General features: G+C 38.9%; 2 protein-coding genes across 2 annotated transcripts; both read right to left on the bottom strand.

Annotated features, from left to right (window-relative positions):
• Positions 1-16,065: 16,065 nt before the first annotated feature.
• LOC110919584 lies at positions 16,066-17,963 on the bottom strand. The gene is made up of 5 exons (XM_022163857.1): positions 17,684-17,963; positions 16,914-17,149; positions 16,745-16,843; positions 16,612-16,699; positions 16,066-16,517 (listed from the first exon to the last, which is right to left on the bottom strand). The coding sequence occupies exons 1-5, from the start codon at positions 17,961-17,963 to the stop codon at positions 16,066-16,068; spliced, it is 1,155 nt and encodes a 384-aa protein (XP_022019549.1).
• On the bottom strand, positions 17,788-18,631 carry LOC110916975 (uncharacterized protein At2g29880-like). Its single transcript, XM_022161609.2, has 2 exons — positions 18,383-18,631; positions 17,788-18,294 (listed from the first exon to the last, which is right to left on the bottom strand). The coding sequence occupies exons 1-2, from the start codon at positions 18,611-18,613 to the stop codon at positions 17,980-17,982; spliced, it is 546 nt and encodes a 181-aa protein (XP_022017301.2). The 5' UTR covers positions 18,614-18,631; the 3' UTR covers positions 17,788-17,979.
• Positions 18,632-19,813: the final 1,182 nt, after the last annotated feature.

Here is a 19,813-nt window from a genome sequence, read left to right as displayed (position 1 = left end):
TGGCATGATAACTGTATTGTACGAGAATTCGACTAGCGGCAGGTATTTATTCCAATTGCCACCGAAGTTTATGACACACGCATGGAGCATGTCTTCAAGAGTACGGATCGTTCTTTCAGTCTGTCCTTCGGTCTGAGGATGGAATGCGGTACTCAGGTTAAGCGTCATACCAAGAGCTGCTTGAAACGTTTCCCGCAATCGCGATGTAAACCGAGCATCACGGTCAGAGATGATGTCACGAGGCGTACCATGATTACAAATGATCTCATCGGTGTAGATTCGGGCTAATCGTTCTACCTTGTAGTCTTCCCGTATTGGCAAAAAGTGGGCCGATTTGGTCAGACGATCAACGATAACCCAAATGCTGTCGTGACCCAATGACGTGGGTGGAAGCTTGGTTATGAAATCCATAGCTATACTCTCCCACTTCCATATAGGGATTGGGGGTTGTTCGAGTAATCCAGAGGGTCTTTGATGTTCAGCCTTGACCCTTGCACAAGTCAGGCATCTTCCGACATAGAGAGCAATATCCCTTTTCATGCCCGGCCACCAGTACTTGTAGCGAAGATCCTGGTACATTTTGTCGGCACCGGGATGAATAGAATACCGGGACTTGTGGGCATCGTCCATTAAAATCTTTCGCAATTCGGTTCGCTTAGGGATCCAAATTCAGTCCAGAAAATAGATATCCCATTCGATTTGCTTACAAGCTAAGCTCCATCGTGATAGATTCTCTCCTTCTTCAAAGTGCGTTCATTAAAACAAGCATGTTGGCTTCTCGGATGAGGGTTTCGAGATCGTGTTGGGCTTAGGTATTATGAATGCTGAGCAAATAACTCCGTCTGCTGAGCGCGTCGGAACGACATTTGCCTTGCCTGGTGATAACGAATCTCACAGTCGTAATCATTGAGGAGTTCTACCCATCGGCGTTGACGCATATTGAGTTCTTTCTGATCAAAGATGTGTTGTAAACTCCTATGATCGGTGAAGATCGTACACTTGGTAGCATACAGGTAGTGTCGCCAAATCTTTAATGCAAAAACAACCGCGCCTAGCTCGAGATCATGGGTTGTATAGTTCTTCTCATGGATTTTGAGCTGTCGAGAAGCGTAAGCTATAACCTTGTCCCGTTGCATGAGAACACAACCAAGACCGAGGTTAGAAGCATCACAATAGACAATGAAACCATCGTTCCCATCGGGAAACGTGAGAACAGGAGCATTGCAAAGCTTATGCTTGAGGGTTCGGAAAGCAGACTTTTGTTCGGTTCCCCAAACAAAAGACCTGTCTTTATGAGTAAGAGCGGTAAGCGGCACATCGATCTTGGAGAATCCTTCGATAAATCGTCGATAATAGCCCGCTAAACCGAGAAAAGAACGGACTTTAGACGGGTTCTTTGGCGTAATCCAACTCTTAACTGCTTTAATCTTCACAGGATCGACATGAATTCCTTGACTATTCACGATGTGACCCAGAAACTGAACCTCTTCTAACCAGAATTCGGACTTGGAGAACTTGGCATAGAGTTGGTTCCCCTGGAGTAACTCGAGAACCAAACGTAGATGATGCGCGTGTTCAGGTTTCAATTTGGAATAGATCAAGACATCGTCGATGAACACGATGACGAAACGGTTAAGATACGGCTTACACACGCGATTCATCTGATCCATGAAAACCACGGGTGCGTTGGTTAAACCAAAAGGCATAACAACAAACTCATAGTGGCCGTAACGAGTGCGAAAAGCGGTTTTAGGTATATCTTCTTCCTGAATGCGTAACTGATGATAGCCTGAGCGTAGATCGATCTTCGAGAAACACGTAGCACCTTGCAGTTGATCAAACAAATCGTCGATGCGAGGTAGGGGATAACGGTTCTTGATGGTTAACTTATTCAATTCCCGGTAATCGATACACATCCTGAACAACCCATCCTTCTTTTTAACGAAGAGAACTGGTGCGCCCCAAGGAGAGGTGCTCGGGCGAATAAAGCCTTTTTCAAGTAATTCCTGGAGTTGGTTCGAGAGTTCACGCATTTCTGACTGCGCTAATCAGTAAGGAGCTTTGGCAACAGGGTTGGCTCCAGGAATGAGGTCGATGCTGAAGTCGATATCACGACTTGGCGGTAGTACGGGAAGGTCATCAGGGAACACCTGAGGAAATTCACAGACCACAGGGACGTCTTTGATTTCTGTCTTCCTTTTCTTTTCCTTCTCCGCTACTACGATGTTGGCCAAGAAAGCTCTGTACTCCTTGCGGAGATACTTGCTAGCTTGGACACACGACATGAGCTTGAGACCTTTCGAAGTAGTTTCACCGTACACACATAGTAAATCACCATTCGCGAGCGAGAATCGAATCATCTTATCGAAGCACACAACTTCAGCATGGTTTTCTCGAAGAAAGTCCATGCCTATTATGATGTCAAAACTTCCGAGTTGCATCGGAATGAGGTCAATGCGGAAGATGTGATTGTTGAGCTCGAGAGTACAATCACGAAGAACAGAATTAACGGCGACAGTTCTTCCAGTAGCAACTTCAACTTCGAACGACGAGGGGAGATAAGAGCGTTTATGACTAAGGAGCTTCTCGAATTCAAACGACACAAAGCAGTTATCGGCTCCAGTATCAAACAAACACGATGCATAAATACCATTCACAAGGAACGTACCATTAACCACGTTGTTGTCAGCCTGGGTTTGACGAGCATTTATGTTGAAAGTTCTAGCGCGTGCTGCTTGTTGCTGCTGCTGAGGCTGTTGCTGCTGTTGCTGGGGCTCTTGCTTCACAACCCTGTTCGGGCACATGTTTGCAAAGTGGTTAGGGTCACCACATGCGAAGCAGACTCGAGCATTAATCGCAGGTGCCTGAGCTGCGTGTTGGCCTTGCGGGGCTGGGAGTAGAGCTTGATGAGCAGTAGCAGGAGTTGTGGTGTTACGGGGACCATAGCGACAGTTGGCAGTGAAATGACCGTATAAATTGCAATGAGCGTAGAAACGACAAGCAAGACCCACCGGATGATGATATGAGCATGTCGGGCAGAGCGGGTGGGGGCCTGTGTAAGCACGCTTTGCTGGCGGTGCTTGGGTAACTGGTGCGGGTCGGTGATGAGACTGCTGCTGAGCCGGTACGGCATGCAGAGAAGCAGCAGTGGTAGTGACCGCACAGTTCTTGTTGCTGGAGCTGTTGTTGTGCTTCTTCTTGCGGCGTGATGACTTGGATGGTTGAGCAGTGGCGGTTTCGGCGGTCGATACAGTGGTGGCTTGGTGCAGAGACTTGGAGGGCTTATCCCAGAAACCAGCTTTTACTCGCTTGTCGCTGATCTCGGCTTCAAGCAAGTAGGTTTCTTCCATTGTTGAGGTCTTTGCGGCATGAACAAAATCGGCAACACAATCGGGTAGAGCTCGAATGTACTTCTTGATGGCCATGTCTGACGTCTTGACTTGATCGGGACAAATGATGCTGAGCTGCTTAAAGCGAGCAGTTAGGGCTACGTTATCTCCATCCTTCTGCTTAATGTTCCAAAACTCGTCCTCCAGCTTTTGGCATTCATAGGGAGGGCAGAATTCGTCCATCATGATGGCTTTCAGCTCTTCCCATGTCAGCTCATAAGCTGCATCATTTCCGCGTTTGTTTCATTCGGCTGTCCACCAGTCTAGAGCTCGGGACTGGAAGACGCCGGTTGCGTGTAGGGTACAGAGATTTGCTGGACAGCCGCTTTGGCGCAGAGTGACTTCGATGGAATCGAACCATTGAAACATAGCTTTTGGGCCATCTTCTCCGGTGAATTCCTTTGGTCCGCATGCCTTGAACTGTTTGAAGCTGAAGACAGTCTTGGTAGCATCTTTGGGGGCTTCAGTTCTCGATTCCTCAGAAGACTTGCTGACATTTTCATAGACATCGCTCACAGCCTTTGCTACCTGCTTGGCGATGATAGCAGCAAGACATTTGCCTCTCTTCTCTTGGCGGGTAAGTGGGGTTCGGTGTCCAGATGACGACATGGTCTGCAACAGACATCGTCGTAGGTCTCAGACACATCAAAATTGAATCTCACCTCACACGTCTACTACTTACTAAAGCTCAAGAATACGTCGAAACAAGTATTTCACAAACACGTAGGCACGTAACCATCAATGCACGTAATCACAGAAGCACATAAGCACGTAGGGCACTGAAGCACAGAGACACATAAACACAGAAGCACATACACATTTAATCACAGAGGCAGTCAGAATACAGAAACCTATCATTCAAAGCTCGCGTGTTGTTCGTATATATCAGTCGCGTATAGTATATCGAGTAGTATAGTATAATCGTATAGCATGTCGAGTATAGTATAAGCGTATATCGTAGCATAATTTCGTCTAGATTCGCAGCGACTTGGTAGTGTATCGTGATAGAAGAACAGTGCGTGTTGTGTGTGTCGATCGGAGTGGTAGCAAAATCAAAAAATCCTCAAAGCTTAAACATGTAAACAGATAAACACATATAAAATCGACGAACTATCAAAGTCAGCATTCGCGGGCTCAAAATCGGAACACGTAAAAATCGAGGGATAGATTGTCTGCGGCTACTAGACATCGACTATCCAAAGCAATTCGACTATTCTCAATAGACTTGTCGTCACATTTTGACCTTCGGAATCGGCCTCTGCCTCGATTCTTGGGCATTCAGCACACACTTCCTAGGTCATACTTGTGAGTTCAGGTCGTTGGAGTCCGTCAAGGCTTTAGTGAGATAAATAAAAGCCGGAACAAGTTGTCAAGGTTAGGGTTTCACCCCTAGCTTAGCAACTTCTTCCTTGTTCTTAGTAAAATTGAGGAGATTATTCATCAAAATACGGATTTCACTCCTGATTTGGTATAATTCCTCGTTGAACAAGCGTTCGTTATTGAAAAGAATGAAGAAATCATAAAACAACATTGATCCAGCAATTTAGTCGAGAGTTTTGGTTTTCACACCTAATCTTGACTAAATCGCCTTCTCATTATCGAAAATTCGAGTGCGGGGATAGTGCAGTGTAAGCGAGATTTAACAGGATATATAGCACATAAGATTGGTCTGTTAGTTCCTAACTATAGTCTAGGTCTCTAAGACATCGACCCGGACTAGGTCGTGTCTGGCCTAATTCCCTATAGTTATGGCTCTAATACCAATTTGTCACACCCCAACCGATGGCGGAATCATCGGGGCATGGCACTGAGCAAAACAGATTGTTCAGAAGTTTCCATAACAATTATCATTACTATTCAATTTATATAATACGTCCCATACCATACCTCAAATAGCAAACAAATTATTACAGATAAAGTCCAGTCAAATATTCTGTTCCGAACAAATTATTACAGATAAAGTCCAGTAAAATATTCTGTTCCGACAACTCAGATTTAAATATAAATATAAATATTGTTTATCTATGTCTAGAGACTCAAGCTGCAAGATCTACAGACAACTATACTCTAGACTTCTATTCTAGCTTCGCCTTCCTAGCAGATAAGCATCTTAAACACCTGTCACATACGTTAAAATTAAGTCAATACATAGAATGTAAAGGTGAGCATACAAGTTTGATAATAGCATATAGAGTTCGAAATAGTTTACGCATAACCAGCACGTACACAGAGGAAAACGAAGCATGTTAATTATCGACATGGATCTATCGATACCAATGACTGCGAGTTGACTGCCCAAGGCAGTTCGCAATACATGATTACCACCGTAATCCATGCAAGTAATTGTCCTTAATAACCCCCGTGTGAACGGGTACTGAGTCCAAACTATAGTACTATCGTCGTTAAGGCAGGTAGACAACATTCCACGTGTAAACATAACAACAAGCATTCATTTAGTCACGTAATACATGCGATAACGGTTAGCTTTCAAAGCAATTGAGTAGTGTGTTTGATTGTGATTTAGAATAAGTAACGTATGTAACGCCCAAAAGTGATAAAGTAAAAAGGGTTCGAGTATACTCACAGTGATTGATGGATTGAAGGGAGCACTTGAGAGTAGAGTTAGCCTGAATAGTTCGATAGCATAATTATAAGCAACGCGTAAATTGAAAACAAGTGTTGGAGGGTCGGACAGCTGGTCGATCGGACGGTAGTCCGATCGGACGGCTGACCGTTCGGTTTGACCATCCGTTCGGACAGCTGTCCGGTCGGTCGGTAGGCCGATTGGATGGCTGTTTGAGTGGATTGTTTCTTCCTTTGAGAAGGATGTGTTTGTGTATGATGGTTTGACTTTTGAAGTTTTCGTTGTAGCATTTGAAAACATTGAAGTATCTTTACCTTTCAGGTCGATCGGTCAGCTGTCCGATCGGTTAGGTACTTCAGCAAACAAGTTCTTAGTAGGGTCTCATCCGATCGGACGACTGTTCGATCAGGTGGCACTCCTGGTGCATCAAAAAAGTTGAAAATCGATTAAGTGTTGAAGCATAGTATCTCATAATCCGATCGGACTGAACGGCTGTTCATTCAATACTAGACTTCAAGGAACTGTTCAAGTGTGGGACCATGTGTTAGCCGATCGGCTGGCCTGGTCGATCGGCGGACTCATCCGATCGGCTGGCTGTCCGTTCGGACAGCAGTCCGATAGGTCAGCATTCTGACCTGATCAGCCTGTTCATCTAACACTTGGCTGTTCTGATTGTTTGTCGTTATATCGAGGTGTTTTGACAACAAGTTGAACCATAGGACCCTCGTTCTTACTTATTCCTCCTGATCAGACAGGAATCACCCAAATCCGGCCTGTGAACTGTTCGGAACGGAGTTTAACGTTCAACCCAAAATCGGTGAACCTCGTGGATAGAATCCGGATCTTGAGCCATGCAACCATCGGAATGATCAGCAAGTCGGCACAAACTCCGTTTCTATCTGTTTTGAAGACATTGAGTGTAAAAGAGTTGAAAGAAAGTTGGAAAACCATCCTTCAATCTTTTCTACCGTGTAAATGTTTAGATCTAGGAAAGATCCGTGTTTGTTTATGTGGAAATCGGCTAGATCCAAGTTATTCTTGGTGGATTGAGGCCAAAACATGAAGTTCTTCAAGAACACCATGATGACATCATCTTAGAACACTTGAATCTTGATGATTTCACTGTTAGAAATCAAGATTTGAAAGATAGAAAGGTGTAGGAGTGCGTGTAGATCAAGAAAGTACAAGATTTAGGATGAAATCTTACCGGAATCGAGAGAAATCTGGGAAAAGGAGGGGAGCACGAGCTGGTCGGTCAGAGCTTTCCAAAAATGGTAAGTGTGACAAGGAGAGGGGGTATTTATAGGCTGCCAAAAGAGGAAAGGGCTGGCTGATCGGCCAGGCCTCCCGATCGGACAGCCTGTCCTTGTTCGATCGGACAGCAGTCCGATCGGCTGGGCTGTTCGATCGGCTAAGAGCCTGATCGTTCAGCTGCCTGATTCGAGCGTTCGGTGCGATGATTTTTGATATTTCGATTCCGATTACGATAAACAAAGATACGATGGAGTTACCTATTCAAATTACTTTAATCCCAACCACTATATCTACATACAAGTATTCCTATCTCGCGCTGCCTTTTCGCCACCAATTATCGTAATTCGTTTTCGATTGAGTTTCGAGTTTCGATTTGATTGATCCACACATAACATAAAGTAAACACGCACAAGTAATACATAGGTCACACACACGTATATTAACACCAAAATTCGCGTAATTCGAGTCTCGAGTTCGATGATGATTAGGTTAGTTCAATTAACTTTATCGCATTGTTACTTCATGCTATTCAATGTCGTAAATCGATTCGCATTGATAAATAAACTTCGATTAATTCGATTGTAATTAGTTACTCCACATAATACAACTAACGTAAACATAAACATAAAGGTTTACTACCGTCAAGGAAGTCAATCTTGACGTTGACTTTGACCTTCGAAAACACGGGATGTTATAGTCCGTGTTCATTTGATTATATTAAAAAATAATAAATAAAAACCTTTTATCTAAACATTTTGAAAACTTGAAACCCTATTTTTTTCTAAGTTAGCTAAAATTTGGACATACTAAGACATTTTTGGGGATAATTATGTCTAAGTTAGCTAAAGTTGATTCATCGTATAGTGGTGTATTAGACTTCTTGTGTTTTGATTTATCATTTGATGGTCGTATTTAACTACTTATATCCAATGTTTAAGGATAACAATATTTTTATTTTTTTTAAGTTAAATGTTCGTTTGCGTTCTCTTTTATTTGCTTGCGTTCGTTTGTGTTCGCTTGCGTTCATTTGTGTTCGAGACCAACGTTCACGAACTGTTCGTGAACAACTAAATTTCCTTAACAAACAAACATGAGCATAAACTTATGTCCGGTATACGTTCGTGAACATTTCGCGAACATGTTAATTTCCTTAACGAACGAACACGAACATGGCCTTGTTCATGTTCGTGTTCGTTTGGTTCGTTTACAGCCCTACACACACACACACACATACACACACACACACACACATATATATATATATATATAGTGTGAGGTTCATTGGGGAACACTAAAAAAGTGGGGAACAGTGGGGAACCGACTCAAACGAACTCCGATTGGACTCATTCCGACGGCGTTGGAACCGTCTTGTCGAACCCTAACTAGGATCTCTTAACCCTAAACCCTAAATCATAACCCCTAAACCCAAAATATATTAGGGTTTGGCTTTTAGGGTTTAGCTTTAGGGTTTAGCGTTAGGGTTTAGCTTTAGGGTTTAGAGTTTAGCTTTAGGGTTTAGGGTTTAGCTTTAGGGTTTAGCTATAGGGTTTAGCTTTAGGTTTAGCCTTTAGGGTTTAGCTTTTAGGGTTTATAGTTTAGATTTTATGATTTAGCTTAGGTTTTAGCTTTAGTGTTTAGAGTTTAGTTGTTAGGATTTAGGGTTTAGGGTTAAGAGATCTTAGTTAGGGTTCGACGAGACGGTTCCATCCGCCGCTGGAATGAGTCCAATCGGAGTTCGTTTGAGCCGGTTCCCCGCTGTTCCCCAACTTTTTAGTGTTCCCTAATGAACCTTTCCCTATATATATATATATATTGTTGGTGCATACATCTGTCGTCTTCGTCTTATATCGAGTCTCAGTTTCGGTGCGGATCTGAACAAGCGTGACATCACATATATGACATCACAAGTCTTCATCAATACAACATGCACACGTGAAGTCAGAATGCACATGAAATATGAATTTATGTTGAGTCTGTTTGAAGTGTAATCGTTTGAGGAGGTTCCATTTGAATTTGTAACTGTTTGAAGGGTGCCATGACACCTTCAAACGGAAGGGTCCTCCCTATAAATAGTTCTTATGTCTAGTTCATTTGTAACTTTCCGGCTTGTGCAACAAAGTGCTGCCGAAGTGTCGTCAGGTTGTAAAACGTTATCAAATCAATCATACAACAGTTTATAGTGTGAATCTTGCTGAATTGAACTCTACACGTCTGTTTCCGCCTTTTGTTTAGAGATAAACTCTTCTGATCGACTCGTTCGGGTCTGAAAACGATCCTACAAGTGGTATCAGAGCTCAGGAGGAAGAGTTCATACCAATTCAGTTGCTTTTTCTAACTTCTACACCTTCTTTTCAAAATTAAACAAGTTTTCATGGTTAAAATCGGTTGAAACTTTCACAATGTATGCGTAATTGTGTTTTAACAAACCCTTGAGAATTTCAGATCTAAATTCGACGTAAAAGTGGTAAAAATGGCTTGAAAACTGGTGTCCGTTTGAACGAAGCAGCAACATTCCGTTTGAAACTGGACTGACCATTTGAAAATACATGGTATTCCGTTTGAAATCGACCGTTCCGTTTGAACTGATCGTTTGAAACTGTCTATTCCGTTTGAAATTGACCGATCCCGTTTGAAACTGGCCTATTCCGTTTGAAATTAACCGATTCCGTTTGAAGTTGTCGTTTGAAACTGGCCTATCCTGTTTGAAACATGACTTCCGTTTGAAAGTGGTTCAGTAATTCACGTGAAAGCGCATCGAGTTGTGTGAAACATTAAAAGAGGATGTCAGGTCATTGGTATTTCATGTAATTTGTGTCAGGTTGTATCGGTTGATCAGACTTTACATGTGCTTTCATCGTTCTTAGAGTTAAAGTTCACAGTCAAATTCTTGTGATATTATCATTTCGGGTCTCGTATATTGAAGTTCAGGTTGCCTGGTTTGATAAAATTTGTCGGGAATTTAATATGTGCATGTGAAAGATATTAAAGTGTGTCAGTTGGTCGATCAGGTGTTAGATACTGATGAGGAATCTGAGTCAAAGTCTGAATCTGGAGGGTCAAGTTCGTCAGTCAGTGGTCCAAAATCGTTGGTTAAACGGTTTTATAGTAACGAGTTTCTGCTATCCAAATCCAATTTGAATGATGAAACATTCGAAGTAGTTTATACTTTGAATGATTCTGACAAATTATATTACAACAAAGAATTTCCAATAAGAAGTGTTCGTCTTGACATGATTAAAAAGGTTTTCAAAATGACGGAAATAAATATTTCTGAAATAAAAGATTTAGATCTTACTGGAAAACCTAAAAAATACACTTCAAGAATTCAACAACGTTTAAACAAGAAAAAAGGTTACAGTTCTGGTTATGGTTTTCAAAAGAAACCAAACCATAACAGTAAGCTCAAAAAGAAAGGTCTTGGTTATATTCCACCAGAAAATTATAAAAATGAGAAAAATTCTAAGACAAAAACAGAATTTGTTTCAGGTGGAAGTGCTGAGGAAGAACAGAAGAAACCGTTCTGGAAACAATCGAACCAGGAGTTTCTTGCTGAGAAGAGAAGGAATGGAACTGGAGTGTTTCATCCAAGAGAGACTCGAACCTGTTACAAATGCAATGAAGTTGGTCACATTGCATGGAACTGTCCGAAAAATGCAAAGACAAAATAGGGAGTTTCTGAGAAATTGATAGAAAAAGTTGTTGATGTTGAACCACCAACCGAAAAATTTAAAATTTTTGAAAACTCAACTGAGGAGGTTGGTGAGTGTTCTAAAAAGAATGTTTACAAAAAGAAAGCAAAGGACAACCAAGTGTGGGTTGTGAAAATGGTTGGTGAGAATGTTGGCGATGAATCTGGTTCCACAAAGCCAGATGAGTCACAAGTTGAGACAAAAGTTTCAGTGAATGATGATGATTTTCCATCATTGAAATTTGAAGAAATTAAAAAGAAAGTTGGTAAAGTTGAGATCTCATATCAGTTTTACTCCGAGAAAAATGAATTTGATGTCGAGAAAACATTCAATGGGAATGTTAAGAAAATTTTTGGGAAAATGCTTAATGGGAAAGCAAAGGGGGTTAAAGATTTTTATGCAACTAAAAAGGCAACTTACAACCCTACTGCGCAAGAATTGAAAACCATCAAGTCTGAGAAGACTTGTATGGAAGTTTGTTTTCCATGAAGTCTAAGGACTATGTCGGAGATCCCAAGTTTGTAATCGTGGATCAGGAATCGGCATCATTCTAGTTCTGAATAGATTGTTTGAAGGATTTTAAATGAGTTTAAATTTTACAGGTTGAAGGACTATGCCGGAGCTTCCAGGTTGGTTAGTGCGAAGCAGGAATCGGCATCTTTGATTGGTAAAATGTTGTGTGTAGATGTTTGTTTCCTACACATGATACAGGTGTTTGTGTTTTTACAATTGGTACAACGGATTCATCAAGGTCATTGAATTGAACTTGATGTAATCTTCATTAAATTGGTTGATGAACAATATGATGAACCATACCTCTAACGTTCATGTGAACCTACAAGTGGTTATAACAAACTTATTTTCCATAAAAATCATTTTGATTAAAACAAACTTAACTGTTTTGAAATCATAATGAGAAAATAGTTTGTTGATAGGGGGAGTTCTGATTGTTTATGCCTAGTGGATGGCGATTTGATGCGATTCGATATCGGTTGTCACTTTATTTGTACAGTTTGTGTTGAATTTTTTTTAATTGAGTCAAGAGTCTAGTTGTATTTTTAAATTTTCTTTAATGTGTTTGCATTTTAGGAGGAGTAGAAAACTTCAGAAAATCCAAAAACATTAGATAATTTGAAAAATACAAAAACATGATAAAATCAAAAATGAGTTTTGTTGTGAAAAGAGGAAATGATAGTACATCAGTGGACTGTCATAACATGCTAAAGAATTGGAAAGTTAAAATGTGATAAACAATCTCACTGTGGATGTGCCAGTAGGTTTTTACACATTTAGTAAATTGTGACGAGATATAAACCTAAAAAATTCAAACTTGCTTATTCTGTGGGTAACAACTTCTTGGATATATAGGTAACCCCTGAAATCTTGTTTGAAAGGTCCCTTATTCTGAGATACTAAGTCTTTATGCTCAATGATATCTGGGGTATTATCCCGGGACTTCTGCTGAATGGAAGTTCTGACCTAGTCCCCGGATAATGCTTTCTGCAAATGCTTTGAAATATAAGCACCGCCCTTAGCAAGTTGATGAAACAATAAAATTGATAGTCGCTGCTGTTGAAACAAAAAGATCCTCTAAAGGGGACACACCGAAAGGTCGAAGCCGTCATCTCTCTGCGTATACGGAAGTATCGACCTGAGCTCTCACGGCCCTCGCAATTTAAACCCTTTACAGATATCATCTATGGTATACTCACCTGTAAGAGTGAATATTGGGATCTGGATACGGGAGTATATACAAGTAGTGGGACACACGGATAAGTTTAAGTGCTTAAAACATGAACATCGTATCTCGGATCAATTGAACTTTGTGTGAAAATTTAAGTGGACAAATATACTGACAATCTAGGTGAATTATTTAGAACTTAAAATGAAATGAAGCTTAACGGTGTTGGTGACATGTCTCATTAACTGATATGATCCCCTTACGCAAACTCACAAAAAATATTGTCTGTAAATATTTCTTTACTGCATTTCTTTACATTCAAAAATCCAAAAAGATTTCAGTGTGTTTTAGCATAAACTTTTGAAAAATTTAAAAAGATTTTCGACAACTGGTGTTGGAGAGCTAATTTTCAAAATTCCGAGTGCTAAACATGATGAACAAATGGTTTGGGAGAATGTGTTTTGAAAAGAAAAAATGATTAATTTTTACAAAAGGTTTATCAGAATTTATCATTGATAAATCATTCTGGTTTAATCTGAGAGAGAATCTGGATTGATAAATTTGTCAAATGATTAAATTTAGAAAATTTACTTCTGGGTTAAGAATGTGCAGGTGTAGCCAGGTTTCGATCTTGAACCTGAAGATAGAGTGCCAGGTTCCGATACCTGAGGTCTCTGTGATTTTAACGAGCCAAACTGCGATCCCAGTATATCGAAAGGAGGAGTCTGAAGACATCCGAGTAGAGATTGTTAGTGGGGAGTCTGTTGATGATGAAAAGAGAAGAGAGAGATTTGAGGATGCTTACAACGTCAAATACTTTAAAGAGTTTGAGAGGACAGATAAAGACTGAAGATGCAAAGACTCGGCACTTAAGACTCGTCAACATCTGAGGGGGAGTCTGTTGGTGCATACATCTGTCGTCTTCGTCTTATATCGAGTCTCGGTTTCGGTGCGGATCTGAACAAGCGTGACATCATATATGTGACATCACAAGTGACATCACATATATGACATCACAAGTCTTCATCAATACAACATGCACACGTGAAGTCAGAATGCACATAAAATATGAATTTATGTTGAGTCCGTTTGAACGTGTAATCGTTTGAGGAGGTTCCGTTTGAATTTGTAACCGTTTGAAGGGTGCCATGACACCTTCAAACGAAAGGGTCCTCCCTATAAATAGTTCTTATGTCTAGTTCATTTGTAACTTTCCGGCTTGTGCAACAAAGTGCTACCGAAGTGTTGTCAGGTTGTAATACGTTATCAAATCAATCATACAACAGTTTATAGTGTGAATCTTGCTGAATTGAACTCTACACGTCTGTTTCCACCTTTCGTTTAGAGATAAACTCTTCTAATCAACTCGTTCGGGTCTGAAAATGATCCTACATATATATATATATATATATATATATATATATATATATATATATATATATATATATATATATATAGTGGAGGGTTCAAATGAGAAGAAATTCTTTGTAAGAAGAAAAAAGAAGAAACTTCAACCAATAGGAATGTTTCATTAGACTTCATTTAATATTTGTACTTAATGTAACTATAAGGGTATATTAGTAAATTTACATACATCATTAATTGGTAGTTTCATCTTTAATAACTAACTATATTAAATTTGTAACTTATTTTTAAGATATATATTTTTCACAAAAAATAAAAATAAAAATTCATTTATAGTGTAGGATAAATACGAGGCGTGTAGGATAAATTACGAGTTGTGTAGGATAAATTTCAATATGTGTAGGATAAATTTCGAAATGTGTAGGATAACTTTTGATGTGTGTAGGTAAGGGGGTAAGGAGTGGGGGGCGGCAAAAGCTTTTCACCGAATCGGCAATGGGTGGCAAACCAATGCCAACCCATTTGCCACTTCCATGTTTGACGAAATTGTTGTGTAATCGGTGAGCCAACACCGATGCGGCAAAGGGAAGAAGGAGAGAGAGAGGGGGTATGGGGTGGGGTCCATTCCAATCTCAACCAATCACATCTTTTTTCCTTTTTTTTATTTAAAAAGTTTACTACTCCATCAAATGTTTAAACCATTGCCAACACTTTTCAGTAAAGTTTAAACACTTTTAACTGATTGACATGGCGCGCTCTGATTGGTCGGCTTTTTGGTTTGCCACTCCAAAGTGTTTAACCATTCCTTACACCCTAAAAATATTTAGTGTGGAGGATTATAGTCTTAATGACTAATTAATTAGTCAAACATAATAATAAATGAGATGAGAAAAAAAACTATTTAATGTTTTACAATTGTACCCTTTTATTCTTTTTCTTTTCAATAAAAATTTCTTCTCAAATGAACCCTCCCCTATATATATATATATAGGCAAAGAGTAAAATACAAATGCGCTTATCGTACGATACGTACGCGATCATCCCAGCCGTTCGATCAGGTGCAGATCTGATGCGAATTCAATACATATCGCATGTGAAAAAATGGTTAGCATGGGGTAGTGTGAAAAATGGCATGGGGTGTGTAGATGGACAAAATCACATGTGGAAGATTTGAATATCGCATGTGAAAAAATGGCATGGGGTAATGTGAAAAATGGCATGGGGTGTGTAGAATCGCATGTGGAAGATTGAATATCGCATGTGAAAAATGGCTAGCATGGGGTAATGTGAAAAATAGCATGGGGTGTGTAGAATCGCATGTGGAAAATTGAATATCGCATGTGAAAAATGGCATGGGGTAATGTGAAAAATGGCATGGGGTGTGTAGAATCGCATGTGGAAAATTGAATATCGCATGTGAAAAAATGGCTAGCATGGGGTAATGTGAAAAATGGCATCGGGTGTGTAGAATCGCATGTGGAAAATTGAATATCGCATGTGAAAAAATGGCTAGCATGGGGTAATGTGAAAAATGGCATGGGGTGTGTAGAATCGCATGTGGAAAATTGAATATCGCATGTGAAAAATCTGTGTGTGTTACTGTTCATCTTCTTCGATTGTTGGTTGATCATTGTCAGTCTTCTTCCGTTTGACCCTTACAACTCCCAAATTAGTAGTTCTTATTATCGATATCGCACTAAAAGGAACGAAGGGAGGTTGGGGAAGAAGATTTTCAGGTTTTTGAATTTGATTTAGGGTTTGATTTTAAACTATCATCGGTCAATTACAGAGATTTATGACCTCGCAATGACGTTTAACCTTCCTGGTATGATTTAGATATATTAAAATGATTAATTTAATCATTTAAATTAGTTTCGCTCGCGTTTGATCGATTGAAGATCGTACGGCTGAGGGCATCGCGTACATAATGTATGATAAGAGGTATTGTACGTTAACCGGCCTCTCTCTCTCTCTCTATATATATATATATATATATATAAAAGTTATTTCTCAAATGAATAAAACATGGCCATTTTCAATTAAATAAAACATAGTTATTGACAAACAGTCATAACATAATATAATACTATTAAATCATTAATGTCATGCATTCCATATCAAAGTAGCAATTTCATTGCGAACATATTTCATCTCATTCGATGTTCCTTCAAATAGACCGGTGCTTGTGTCATGGTTACGAACATCATGCAGTTCATCTTGTAGTATGTAGTTTGGATGTTGCTCCATTGCAATAAACATGAAATCTTCTTGAGAGTTACGTATATAGTTATGCAATGCAAATGTAGCCATGATAACATCAATTTGTGTTTGCACGCTATACTTGGGCATTTTACCAAGTATCTTAAATCGTTTCTTCAAAATTCCAAATGACCTCTCAATATGACTTCGTAAAGATGAATGTGAACGGTTGAAAGCTTCTTGCATATTATTCGGGGGCTCTCTTTGAAATTGAGATTGATGGTATCTTGTCTTGGAATATGGAACAAGGTATCCTTTTCTATCTGGATATCCTTTATCAACCAAATAATATCTACCTGATAAAGGAGTTGAAAAACAAAAGGCGTTAGAATTTATTAAAAGTAACATGAAACAATTCCAAATATATGCGTAAGTAATTCGAAATATTACCTTCAGGTGGTTGTGGGAAATTGAATTTACTATTTTGGGTCGCGTTAATGAAAACACGCATGTCATGTGCTGATCCCTCCCATCCGATCTATACGAATGTGAAACACATATCGAAATCACATGTTGCCATTACGTTGAAAGTTGGTACCCCTTTTCTACCAATATACGGTAGTTGCTGACTCTCTGGGATGCAAGCCCCTATGTGTGTACCGTCAATACATCCAATACAATCCTATATATAATTTGAACATTAGTCAAGAAACAAAGTACACAAGTAGGAATGATATTAATCATATTAATACCTTGAAATACGACATGTATCTTTTGTCATTCAAGATTTGAGGTGGTATGAATTGAAAAGTTGGATCTTTTGGTTTTATAACGTCACGTGCTAGACCTTGAAAACCTTTACCTCTACCAGCTATTGCCTCTAGAATTTCATGAAAGGCTCTACTAATAGTCTCCCCAGAACGTTGAAAACGCTCCCCAACATCCCTGTTAGATAAACCCAATGCCAATGTATACAAAATATCCCCACCTTCTCACAAGTTAACATTCTATCACTCGACTGCAATCCATAGTTTGATTCAAGCTCTCTACATAATTTCGTGAACATGTTTGGATGCATTCTGAATGCATTTACACATCGTATAGGATTGCCATTTAAAATTTCCATCATCCAAGCCTGTCCTGTTTGAGGTGATGTCATGCATGGTTCCTTGTACATATGCTTATAATAGTATGCAGCAACTAGATCACATGTATAGGTTGAATCCAACAAAAAATTATAGCAATGCAGTTTGTGATTCTTCTTGCTTGTTTCATTATTCATTGTAACCCTAATAATAAATTCAATATCAGCTTAACATATAAAAACTTTAATAGCTAAAATATAAATGGATAAATAGTTTAACATATAGTCATGTCACTAAAACATCAAGGTAAAAAACAATAAATCAATCCAAAAGCAATAAAGTTCAAACAAATAGAAACAATAATGTCTTCGTAACATGTCCTCAAAGAAAACTTGAGTCGGTGAGCCTTTGCTTTCGTTGCAGCCACGCTAACCTACCATGATCATGTGACACATTTATAAACATTTCTCTTTTCACAGAATCTTCAAATAAATCCATTGCAAATAACCACAACTCCTTATCTTCTCTTATTAATCCTGCATCTACCATCCGGCTAAGTAAACCCATAGCAGCTTCAATACTAAACTTAGTACTTTGACTGAGTTTGGAAGAATTTGATTCTAATATTTCTAGAGCACGTTGTTGATTCATACTACTTTGAGTTAAATGTTCTTTAAGTATTGAAGCTCCCAATGATTCTCTCCCTTTACGTTTCATCTTAACTGGTTTAGGCTTAGTTTACTTTAGTAGACTTTTCAAAATTTTTTGCAATCTCACTTGGGCTTAATGTTGATGCATCATGTTGACTTACTTCGTTCAAGAAGTCACCAAAGAAATTGTCACCTCCCTCAACATTGTCATCCTCAAGGTTCTCAACATTGTCATCCTTAAGATTATCAACATGCACCTCATTGAATGTAGTTGGATCCATAGAGGGTGCCACACAATTTTCCCCACTAGCAACTACATCTCCAAATAACTGATCCCACTCTTCTTGTAGTTGTATAGATGGTTGGTTATTTTGAATTGCTAGAACTTTCGGGTTTTCCTACAGAATATAATGGTAAATCTTTAGTTATCATTATGACTGGAATATTATATGGCATTTAAATTTTGAATGAGTTATATTATGTCACCTGAATTTTTCTTTTCCACCATTCTTCAGAACAACTAAGTTGCTTGGTACTTTCATTCCAACCTAGACCAGTCTCTCCATTCTTAAGTGACTTCCAAAGGTTGTACTCTTTTCTCATACTGTCATACTTGTTCTTCATAGCTTTGTCACTGGCGAATTTATGATTTATAACTTTTTCAAACTCTGGCTGAAGAGTGACCCATTTGAATGGGGAAGTTCGACCATGCTTCATGATATATTTGTTTAGGAACCGACATAATTCTAAAACCGTCTCTTTTGGCCAAATTTCTCTTCTCCCTTTCTCTTTTTTAGAATCCATCTAGCAACCATGCATACATACATATGTACAGAATTGCAAAATCAGAATTATGTCACAAAAAATTGCATTTTAACAGCATAATAATCAAAGAACTTAAGATTCTTACACGTTAAATTCAAATATATCATATAGTGTAATATTGATCTATCCTATAGAAGAAGTGTTTTCCTTATTATATACTACTCGGTTGGGGCATAGGCCGGTGCATTTATAAATAAAACACCTAGAGAGCGCTTATAAGTTCTAATGAGCAACTAAAGAGAAAGTGATATAAAGATACATATGCAATCCATTCTTGAACCTATGTAAAAGTCAAAGTAGATGTGTGATAGTACCTATTAATGTTTTAAGCAATACATGAATGTAGGCCACAATCTATTTACCGAAGTAATTTTTTGTGCGACTAGTTTTTACACTTTTATTTATTTTTGAAGAATGCATTACTAATATATGAAAGTTATTGAAAAAAAGAATAAATCAGAAATCTACAGGTTTAGTCCATAGACTTGTTTTCCTTTGCACTTACAATTCTAAAACCTAATTAATCAATAACTATCAAGCATGTTACTCTAATGCTATTATTTGGAACCATAACATAACAGTGTCTGCTTGCAAGTTGCAACACAGCATTGTAATCGTGTAAACATCCAAATTTGGGAACCTGCAAATCTATATAATTAAAGAGAGAGGGGAATATCTGCATAAGCCACCGACTTAATTGACTAAGCCGATTCCTTAGGGGTGCTAAACGGGTTGTGTTTATGGTTTGGTGGGTTCAACCCAATCCGAACCTGAAAATTATAGACGAACACGAACTCGAAAATCGTGTCATACATATGAACCCGAACCCGACCCGTTCAACTGGAATTTTTTTATTTTTATTTTTTCCGCAATCTAATATATTAAAATTAACATCTACTAAAAAAAACACAAAATCAATTTAATTTATGACATAAAAAATATTGTAAAAAATTATAATATAATAGAAATGGGTTAAACAGGTCAACCCGCCAACCCAACCGGGTTGACCCGAACCTGACCTTTTTAGCTAAACAGGTTCGCGGGTTCAACCTGAAACTGACCCGAACCCGTTTAGACTAAACCCAAGCCCGC

This window comes from Helianthus annuus, chromosome 16 (genome assembly GCF_002127325.2).
Source record: "Helianthus annuus cultivar XRQ/B chromosome 16, HanXRQr2.0-SUNRISE, whole genome shotgun sequence".
In the NCBI taxonomy this organism is placed as follows: Eukaryota; Viridiplantae; Streptophyta; class Magnoliopsida; order Asterales; family Asteraceae; genus Helianthus; species Helianthus annuus.
The sequence above is the reverse complement of the archived record's forward strand: the minus strand, read 5'-3'. Positions and strand labels throughout refer to the sequence as shown.